Source organism: Rhincodon typus, chromosome 9 (assembly GCF_021869965.1).
Source record: "Rhincodon typus isolate 14 chromosome 9, sRhiTyp1.1, whole genome shotgun sequence".
Lineage (NCBI taxonomy): Eukaryota > Metazoa > Chordata > Chondrichthyes > Orectolobiformes > Rhincodontidae > Rhincodon > Rhincodon typus.
Window position 1 is genome coordinate 26213394 of NC_063340.1, and position 11031 is coordinate 26224424.

General features: G+C 39.8%; 1 protein-coding gene across 1 annotated transcript in view; it reads left to right on the forward strand.

Annotated features, from left to right (window-relative positions):
• LOC109929782 (sentrin-specific protease 6-like) overlaps positions 1–11031 on the forward strand; it is a 71528-nt gene that overhangs the window by 59819 nt on the left and 678 nt on the right. Inside the window, exons 5-6 of the mRNA XM_048600954.1 lie at positions 3497–3655; positions 10995–11018. Of these exons, the coding sequence (XP_048456911.1) occupies positions 3497–3655; positions 10995–11018 (183 nt within the window). The remainder of the gene's footprint in view (positions 1–3496; positions 3656–10994; positions 11019–11031) is intronic.

The window sequence follows — 11031 nt, forward strand, 5'->3', positions numbered from 1 at the left end:
GACCTATCCCCTTCCTAACTCCCTACCTACACTCACCTTTCCTGGCCCCATCCCCGCCTCTTCGACCTGTTTGTTTCCTCTCCACCTATCCTCTCCTCTATCCGCCTCCCACTCTCTCCCTATTTATTTCAAAACCCCCTTCCCCTCCCCCTTTTCTGATGAAGGGTCTAGGCCCGAAACGTCGGCCTCTCTGCTCCTATGATGCTGCTTGGCCTGCTGTGTTCATCCAGCCCTGCACCTTGTTGTCTCGGATTCTCCAGCGTCTGCAGTTCCTACTATCTCCAGTTCGGATTAAGTGTTAGGAATGTGAGGATGGCAGAATAATGGTATGTCTCCTGCCAGTATTGGAGGTTGAGGTGTGACCAGGTAAAAGTTTATAAAATAATGAGGTATAGATAGGGTTAATGATAGTTGTCTTCACTAGGGTAGGGGATTTCAAGACTAGGGGGCACATTTTAAAGGTGAGAGGAGAGAGATTTTTAAACAAAAAGGCAATTTTTTTTTTAACGCAGAGGATGGTTCACTTGTGGAATAAACTTCCTGAGGAAGTAGTGGGTGCGGGTACAATTGCAATGTTGAAAACACATTTGGATAAGTATATGAATAGGAAAAGTTAGGAGGGATATGGGCCAGGAGCAGACAGTGGAATTAGTTTCAGAGATAGTAGGAACTGCCGATGCTGGAGAATCTTAGTTTGGACTTATGTTTGGCATGGACCAGTTGGACTGAAGGGTCTGTTTCTGTGCTGTATGACTCTGACAGAGAGCCCCACTGAGGTGGGAGGAGGGGAGAGAAGACATGATAACAAAATGTAACAAGCTAAAAGAAAAGGAACAAATGGTTCACAATTTGAAGGTGTTGAACTCCATATTAACTCCAGAAGGCTACAAAGTTCCTGGTCTGAAGATGTGGTGATGTTCTTCCAGTTTCTGCTATGATTCACTGGAAGGACAGAAGCACAGGTGATAGGTCGGATGCAGTTGAGGGCCCTGTCAATCGCAGTGGGTGGGAAACCACAGTCATGGAAGAAGCAAGCCAGTCAGCAGCGCTGTTTTGGAAGGTAGTATTATCCGAACAGATGCAACGTCGGAGGAGGAGTTGGGAGAATTGGATGAAGTTCCTTGCAGGACTTGGGTGTGATGAGCTGTAGTGAAAGTAACTATGGGACTCTGGCTTTGTAGTGGATGGCAGTGGACAGTCTATTCCCCGGAATGGAGACGGAGGTCCAGGGAAAGGAAGGGAAGTGTCGGAAATGGACAATGTGAAAGTTATAGAGGGGTGAAAATTGTGTTCCTTAATCAGAAGCAAGGGATTTTATAATGGGTAACAAAGAAATGGCTGACAAACCAAATACATGCTTTGGTTCTGTTAACAAAGGGGGATGCAACACATCAAATGTTGGGGAACATGGTTCAGTGAGAGGGAAGTTACAGAAGGAAATCACTACTGTAGGGAAATCGTATTGGGGGAAATTGGGATTGAAGACCAATAAATCCCCAGGCCCAGATAATCTGCATCCCAGAATACTTAAGGAAGTGGCCTAGAAATAATCTTCAAAGATCCTTTTGACTCGAACAGTTCTTACAGACTTGCAGGTTAGCTAATGTAACCTCTCTGCCTCCCTTCTTAAATAGAGAAAACTAGGAATAATAGACCAGTCATCCTGACATCAGTAGTAGGGAAGATGCTGGTGTCTATTATAAACGAATTAATAGCTGAGTATTTGGAAAACAGCTCTGCAGGATTGGATAGTCAGCGTTGATTTACCAAAGGGAAATCATGCTTGACAAATTTACAGGAATTCTTTGAGAATGTAACAAGTAGAGTTGTTTGGGCTTTTAGTCTCTTTGAAAGAGATTAGCATGTAAAATTGAAGTGAATGGAATTCTGTGTAGTGTACTGACATGGATAGAGAAGTGGCTGGTAAACAGGAACAAAGAGTAGGAATAAATAGTCCTTCTTCTGAATGACTGAGTTGTGGAGTATGGCAGGGATCAGTGCTACGACCCCAGCTATTCAGAATTTATTAATTGTATGAGGGAACTAAATGTGATATCTTCAGATTTGCAGATGACACAAGACAGGGTGGGAGGGTGGGCTGTGAGGAGGATGCAGAGATGCTTCAGTGTGATTTGGACAAGCTGAGTGAGTGGGCAAATACATGACCGATGAAGTATGATGTAGATAAGTTATCTACTTTAGCAAATCAAGAAGTCAGATTATTATCTGGATGGCAATAAATTGAAAGGAGAGTGTGCACAGAGTCCAGAGTGTCTTTGTTCACCATTTGCTGAAGGTAAGCAGGTAAGAAGGCAAATGGTATGTTAGCTTCATAGTGGGAAGATTCATGTACAGGAGCAGGGATGTCTTGCTGCAATTATACAGGGCCTTGGTGAGACCACACCTGGAATATTGTATGCAGTTTTGTTTTCCTTCTCTGAGGAAGGATGCTCTTGGCGCAGAGGGAGCGCAGTGAGGTTTACCAGACTGATTCCTGGGCAGGACTGACAAACTTCAGAAACGTTGAATTCGTTAGAATTTTATTCACTGGAGTTTAGAAGAATGAGGAGGAATCTCATAGAAGCCTATAAAGTTCGGAACCAGGGGTCACCGTATAAGGATTCTGGGTAAACCATTTAGGACCAAGATGAGGAATTTCTTTACCCATAGTGTTGAGACTCTGGTGATTGCTTTTGCTACCACAAAAAGCAGTCGAGGCCAAAATTTTGTATGATTTCAAGAAGTTGGATATAGCACTTGGGCTAAAGAGATGCAGGAACAGGCTATTGAGTTGGCTGATCAGCCATGATCACAATGACTGGCAGAGCAAACTCGAAGGGCTGAATGGTCAATCCTGTTTTCTATATTTGCATGATTAAATAGCCTTTCTCATAAGGCACTATCTATGCTCTGTGGAAATAGCATGCATCTTTATGCTGGTCGTGTATTTTAAGAATGAAGTGTAGTTCATTAGATACTGCGCTTAATGATTGAATGTTTTAACGAAGTTGTGGAGATGCATGGAAACAAGTGAAGAAACCTAAATTAAGTGCCAAATTTTCAATGTTAAGACACTAAACAAAATGCAGGGATGACTTTAAGATAAAACACAACTAGAAAAATATGGGCCTCCACTGCTTGGTTTTACGAGAAAGTTTTAAATGTGTACCTGCATGGGATATATTGATTGCCTTAAATCATCAACAGATTTATAAGACAACGTGTAGTTCTACTGCTTTGACCCAGAGGCTGCACGTAATGTTGGCTTTTGATCAACTTAAACTTGCACAACCTATTTTTCAATTATCACTTTTTTTTTTAGCTTTTTATTTAGCAGTCAGTTTTATGGTCATCATCTGCTTGAAAGTTTGTATGCTCTTACGAACTTCCGTCCCTTCTCACATCCAAGTTGCTAATGTTGCTGCTTGTTGGTAGATAATTAAATGGCAACTTTCTAATAAGTGTATTGAAATGCTAACTTTCTTCGATTTGGCAGTGAGACTGTGACCTCGCATCTTGAACCAAACAAGGAGATTGAAAAAAATCAGAATAAAACCTTCGTAATTAGTGGTCCTTCGAGTCCAGGAAATGTGATTCGTGGAAGGCGTTTTCATCATGCCAACGTGCAGTCAATTGTAAAAACAGCAGCACAAAGGTATTCCGCTTTTTCGTGTCCAACTGTTAATTTATTGGACTACTTTTTTTAAACTCCTCTGGTTCAGAATCCTAAAAAATTGGTCCAGATTTTCCAGTGGCTGGATAATTCTTCCTACAGTATAGATGAGAGTTATGCATCGGGACCCTGTGGAATCCCTGACATAGAAGACCCCAAGGAATCTTCTGGGGAATTGAAGATTCTAATGGGCAATTCCCTTGCGCCTGGAACCCCTAGAATGTGCAGTTAAATTGGAAAACTTGGAGGGTTCTGTAATTAATTGAATAGTTACTTGGAAAAGATTAGATTGTTTAAAAACCTAGTCTAACACCTGGATAATTATTAAACTGACCACCAAATTCAGAACATGAGAACAAAGGAGCAGAAACAGGCCATTCAGCCCATTAGGCCCGTCCCACTATTCAAAACAATCGTGGCCTCCTGCACAACCTTTACACCTTCTGGATCCCAACTGGCATTCCCCATCTCCCCCACAGCTGGACAACCACAACATCCCCTACCCTCCCACACCAGCTATCACTTTCTGCCTGAGATTGAATTACCTGATAGCCTGTGCACCGCTGCATGCCTGAAACACTGCAGCACCTACGTGTCCTTCTTCCAGTCTTTTGCCCCAATCTCTCATTTGCCTAATGTGCTTACCCTTTCACAGAAGGTATCAAAGCAATAGCTTGTTGGTGTGAAAAAGCAGGTATAGCTTGACTTTCCCCAAATATCCTGCACAATGAGGCACCAGTAAGAATTAAAGTTGCTTTGCCTTTCTGAAGGAAGTCTGATTGATTGGAATCTTTCAGAATTGTAGAAATCTTCCTTTACATTTTTAAAAAAAGGAGTGGAATGGCAATCCCCATTGAGAAATCTGTCCCTTTTGTATTGTATGACGAACAGGTTTCTTCTCATTTGTTAGTATTCCAACAAGACTAAAGAATGGTGTTTGTCTTGATTGCTGTATTTGAAACATTGAGTTCTGCATATTTAGCTGAATACGAAGTGTAATTACTATTGACCTTCAAACGGTTACTATAAATGTCAATAACCTAAAATTAGATGGATGTGCTGTTTTCATTGCTGGTGTTTATAGCTCACACTTTATCAAACTTGTTTTACAGTTTAGGATACCTTCATTAATTTCAAACTACTGGTAATGATCAGAACTTCCACATCATCGAAAATCATGTCACTTGATTATTAACTGATTCCAAAGTGAAGCAGAGTGAGAGTCTCTTAAAGTAAAGTTCTTAATCTGAAAGTTGAACAGTGAATGCACAACAAAGCTGTAGCATTGCGATTCACAATCTACTTTTTTTAATGTGTTACAAGATGAAAAATGGCAGTGCATTTTCCACTTTGCCATTAAGCACAGTGGGCTCAGATATACCAAGTACGTATGCATGGTAGAGCTTCTTGCATTCTCTCGACATCAAATATTAGTGCCAATCTGCTTGTGAAAACCTGCACAATTCCAGCTGTGTGAAATTTCCAGTAAAAGTTTTTAGTATATTTTTAAAAAAAAAAAGTAGCTAAAGTAAGCATTGGTCCATTAGAGGATGAGGCTGAGGAACTCATAATGGGGAAACAAGGAAATGGTATCAATGTGCTGATTATTGATATGTAAATGGCATTTAGTGACACTGTCAATCGGTCTAAGTTTGCTGATTGACTAAACTGCAGCACTAGTTTGATTTGTCCTACATTTGTGGATAGGAAATGTTTGGGGCAATTTTTCACATTGCTAGGTGTTTGCTACTGTTGTAACTGCTTGGTTAGGGGGTCATTTCACTCAGGAGCACATCTTCAGTCATACTGCCATACTGTTGTCAGCTGTTCGTTGATATCATGTGGAGTGAACCGCATTGGTTGAAGACTGCATCTGTGTTGCTGGGGCTCCGATCGTCCAATCAGCACTTCCGGCTACAAACGTTTTATCCTTGTTACCTACTACCATTCACAGCTGGAAGTAACACCATCAGAGCTTTATCTGATTCACTGGTCGTGGGATCACTTAGCTATGTTTATTCATGCTGTTTCTGCTATATGGCACCCAAGTGGTCCTGAGTTGTTTTTACCAGGTTGACACTTAATTTTGGAAATTCCTGGTGCTGCTCTTGTCATGCTATCCTGTACGTTTTATTGCACTGAATTGATCCCTTGACTTGATGGTAAGTGGGATATATGTTGGGTTGTGAGCTTAGAGATTGTTGTTGAATATAAGTCCACCATGGCAAGTTCTGTTCTGAATCTTTCCCATTTGGCATTGTTTAGTACTATGTTCCACAATGAAGGATATGCTGAGTGTGAAGAAGGGGCTTTTCTTTCACAAGAAGTGCGCTATGTCAACTTCACCTATCATGCAGATGCATCTGTCCATGGCAATGTTTTATACCTGAGGTTGTGTGGTCAGAATAGATTGGTTCCCTCAGCACTTGCTGCATGCCCTGCTGCCTAAGTGAAATTTGACTCGCCGTCCTCGGGACATTGCCTGGGCTTCCTTATTACTAGCCTAGTGACATTATCACTACAGAACTGTCTCCCTGATTTTATGTATTTAAAATCTTAACAATAGGGTCTGAACCTATAATCTTTTGATATGTTATGGCTGCCACTTGAGAACAGTTCTTGCTGCTTATTGCTTCAGTAGTGCCAATTTATATTTTAGGGGTTACTTGTCGTTCAGGCGCTGATTGCTTCATCAATTCATCTATCTTGCAGGTTTGCTCCTTTTATTTAAAGTCCTGATCACAGGAAGAAGAGTTACCTGAGATCTTGGTTTTAAGTATCAGATAACCTTTTGTTTCTAGAAAATAGTGATTTTCTTCCCGTCTTTGATCATGTAAGAATGTTGAAAACATGTATCTCGATTTTTATCACTTACTCCAGTTGCAATCTTTTATTCATGGGCACGTAAATGGAGTTTTATTGAGTGAAATAAACAAAATTTCACACAGCCTTTGTATAATTTGTTCAGATTGTTGAGCTAAATTGCCATTCATTTTGTAGAGTAGTTTATTATTTTGATGGCATCAGATGGACATCTAATCTCCGAAAACAGTTTTTGAAGGAAATCTTGTTTATGCTAAATACTGTGTGTAGTGTCAAGTTCCAATCATAACATAAAAGTCAAGAATAAAAATAGATGTTACCCAATGAACTACTTTACTCCAACGTTGTTCATTATGGTCTTTCTGTTTATTTGGTACTTGTGGTTGAAATTAAGACCACAACTCTCATGTATGTGGTTTTAATTTTTTTACACCTACAAGAGTAACCTCTTCACACCCAGTTAACCACTCATCCCTAAAAACAGGTTTTGCTGATTCCATTCTAGTTTGTTTGTGAGCTGCCTTAAATCTGTACATTACTGACTGCTGGAAACCATTTGTTTATTTACTCCACCTAAATCCTTCATGATTTTAAATACCTGTATCAGGTTTCCATTTAGTCACTTTTGCTATCAAAACCCACCATTTCAATTTATCTACATAGCTGCAATCCCCCACACCTGCAACCTGTTTGTAAATCCCTCCCCTTGAAAGTCTTCAAACTCTCCCTAAAATATGCCATCCGAAATTGAACACTCTTTTCCAGCTGTAGCCAAACTTATGTTTTTATAGAACGACTTCATAAATTCCTAGCCTTATGCCTCTACTTCTGAAGCCTAAGATGTTAATGTTTATCAAACGCCTTACTGAAGTCCATAAAGTTCCCCATGGTAGGCTGATGGAGCGAGTGAAGTCGCATGGGGTCCAGGGTGTACTAGCTAGATGGATAGAGAACTGGCTAGACAACAGGAGACAGAGTTGTAGTGGAAGGGAGTTTCTCAAAATGGAGAACTGTGACCAGTGGTGTTCCACAGGGATCTGTGTTGGGACCACTGTTGTTTGTGATATACATAAATGATCTGGAGGAAGGTATAAATGGTCTGATTAGCAAGTTTGCAGATGACACTAAGATTGGTGGAGTAGCAGATAGTGAAGGGGACTGTCGGAGAATGCTGCAGAATATAGATAGATTGGAGAGTTGGGCGGAGAAATGGCAGATTGTGTTCAATCCTGGCAAATGTGAGGTGATGAATTTTGGAAGATCCAATTCAAGAGCGAACTACAGGGTGAATGGAAAAGCCCTGGGGAAAATTGATGCACCAAGAAATCTGGGTGTTCAGGTCCGTTGTACCCTGAAGGTGGCAACGCGGGTCGATAGAGTGGTCAAGAAGGCATGTGGCATGCTTTCATTCATCGGATGGGGTACTGAGTACAAGAGTTGGCAGGTCATGTTACAGTTGTATAGGACTTTGGTTTAACTACATTTGGAATACTGCGTACAGTTCTGGTGACCACATTATCAAAAGGAGGTGGATGCTTTGGAGAGGGTGCAGAGGAGGTTCACCAGGATGTTGCCTGGTATAGAGAGCGCTAGCTATGAAGACAGGTTGAGTAGATTAGGATTATTTACATTAGAAAGACGAAGGTTGAGGGGGGACCTGATTTGTTGTCTACAAAATCATGAGGTATAGACAGGGTGGATAGCAAGAACGATTTCAAGGTGAGAGGGGAAAAGTTTAAAGGGAGATATACGTGGAAAGTTCTTTACGCAGAGGGTGGTGAGTGCCTGGAACGTGTTGCCAGCGGAGGTGGTAGAGGCAGGCACAATAGCGTCATTTAAGATGTATCTAGACAGATACATGAATGGGCAGGGAGCAGAGGGATACCGAGCCTTGGAAAATAGGCGACCAGGTTTGAATAGAAGATCTGGATCAGTGCAGTCTTGGAGGGCCGAAGGGCCTGTTCCTGTGCTGCAATTTTCTTTGTTCTTGTTCTTTGTTTTATTTTTGTAACTAGCGTTTCTTTTTAAAGCTAATGCCTCTTGTAGTTAAAATAAACGTTAATTTCCAATAACAGAAAACTGTCTCCATTGACCTCAGTTAGGGCTTTGGATGTAATATGATGGAAAAACTCAGTCAAATGATAACAGCAATATGTTTTAAAAAAAAAAAAAAGTTTCTCTAGATTCCATTTTCCTCTTACGCAATCATTTATTTAATCTCTAGTAGTTGGCAGCATTTGGGGCTGAATGTGAATGTGAGGCATGAGAAGGGGCTGTCGTAGAACGCAGTCACAAGTTCTAAAAGTTTTTTGAATTACAAATTAGATTTCTATATAACATCAGCACAAGCCGATTAGCTTTTCACTGAGCATAATCCTAATTTTAGGAACAAAAAGTTGCTGGAAAAGCTCAGCACGTCTGGCAGCATCTGTGAAGGAAAAAACAGTTAATGTTCCGGGTCCGGTAACCCTTCCTCGGAACAGTTCCCCAGTTCTGCAGAAGGGTCACTGGACCCGAAATCTTGTTTTTGTTTCTGATTCACAGGATCCGCAGTTCTTTCGGTTTTTATCCTAATTTTGGATGCTGTTATTCGCTTTAGAGAGCATTAATAAAATTACCAGCAGAGGGACTGTTTGTTTTGGGGAGCATGAGAATTGCTGAACACACAAAAGCTGCTAAACATAAATCAGTTACATGCATGAGTTTAAGCTGATTTTTGGACTAGCTGAATCCTGATGAATTCATCTAATGTGTTTAGCTTTTCTCAGTGTTAGTTGTTTGCGGCATTTTTCAAAAATTTGAATATTGATCAAATTCAAATGCAGAAATTTGAAGAGATTAAATCTTCTATGTGCGGTTTGCTTTCATGTGATGCCCAATTATTCATCAGCAAGTTTTTGAGATTTAAGCAAATGACCAAATGTAAATGCTTGTAAGATTTCACCATAATTCATATAGTTATGTGGTAAGCAAAAAAAATTGTGAAGGTATAAATCAGTCAGGAAATGTAACTGATGTTTCTCTTTAATGTTGTTCATATTAGTTGCTTTCAACTGTGAACTACTCTGCATACACGGAACAAAATAATTTTGGTTTTGTTAACATAAAGTAAGCAGATTAGTTAAAAGTCCAATGAATGAAACTGCCTTTTTTTTTGGAAAAATGAATTATTTTTAATTTTTTCACTACTCGTACTGCAACTCATGTTTGTTCATGAATATTTTATTCTAAATTTTGGGAGGTGGGAAAAAGATTTTTGTTGTGACTTGGTGAAAGGCAAGTGCGCATTGCATATCATTTGAACACCATTTCCAAGTAAATCATACAGCTATTTCACTCACCAAATGCACCGAATCAGTGAAGGCTATGGTTAGCCATCATAAGCAAAAAAGGCTGTTTCAGTATAAAGTTGAAAATTGTTATTGCTATGTTATTGATTCTTTATATATTTAAACTTGCTTTTCAATGCCCATCTGCGCGTGATTGAATTATAACATCAATTTTCAAACCACTGAAGTTCAGTCTGCCTTAATTAAATCATAGCCTCCAGGTGAATCATAATGATGTAAAATCATGGTAGCAGCACTTCAAAAGTTCCTCAGCTGTCCAGTATTTTCAACTTGTGATTAACACTTTATGGCATTTAGAAGATAGGAATTTGGACCAAATGTTCCTCTGATAAAGGTATTGACAACTGTCTGTTGTGGAGGAGAGAGGTGATGGCCCAGTGGTATTATCACTGGATTGTTAATCGAGAGATCCAGGTAATGTTCTAGGCGCCTGGGTTCAAATCCTGCCATGGCAAATGGTGGAATTTGGATTTGGGGGGGGGCAGGGAAATGAAATCTGGAATTAAGAATCTAATGACCACCATGAATCCATTGTCAATTGTCAGGAAAAACCCATCTGGTTCACTAATAAAGGAAGAGAAACTGTCATTCTTACCCGGTATGGCCAACATGTGACTCCAGATCCAAAGTAAGGTGGTTGATTCTTAACTGCTCTCTGGGCAATTAGGAATGAGCAATAAATGCTGGCCTAGCCAGTGATGCCTTCATTCTGTGAATGAATTTTTAAAAAAATCTTAGGACTCCAAGTACCTCAACCCACTCTGTGGGATAGTTAATGTCAAGTGAAACTGGTAGAAGCATTTTGCTGAAAGCTTTTTGTCTATTTTTCAAATTTTACACTGCAATCTAAAGAGATACTGGGAAATATGATACATGGAGTAAAATTCTAAACTTCAAAATTTGGAATTTACAAAGCATCTCCTGATTAAGCACTTATTTTGATTAGTGATATTGTTGGACATTTCAAAATTTATGTTCAAGATAATAAGGGGTTTTTTAAGGAGCAACCTCTATATAATTGGAAATAGCATTTTCTAGTTGACTTTTAAAGAAACAAAGATAAAACATATAATATACTAATATTTTGCTCTGTGTCAAGATGTAACATTAATCTGAGATTATTACCTTTTTTTCTCATTTTCTTAAAGCAATCTTGGCTTATCTGATGAGGGGTAAGTGCCATTG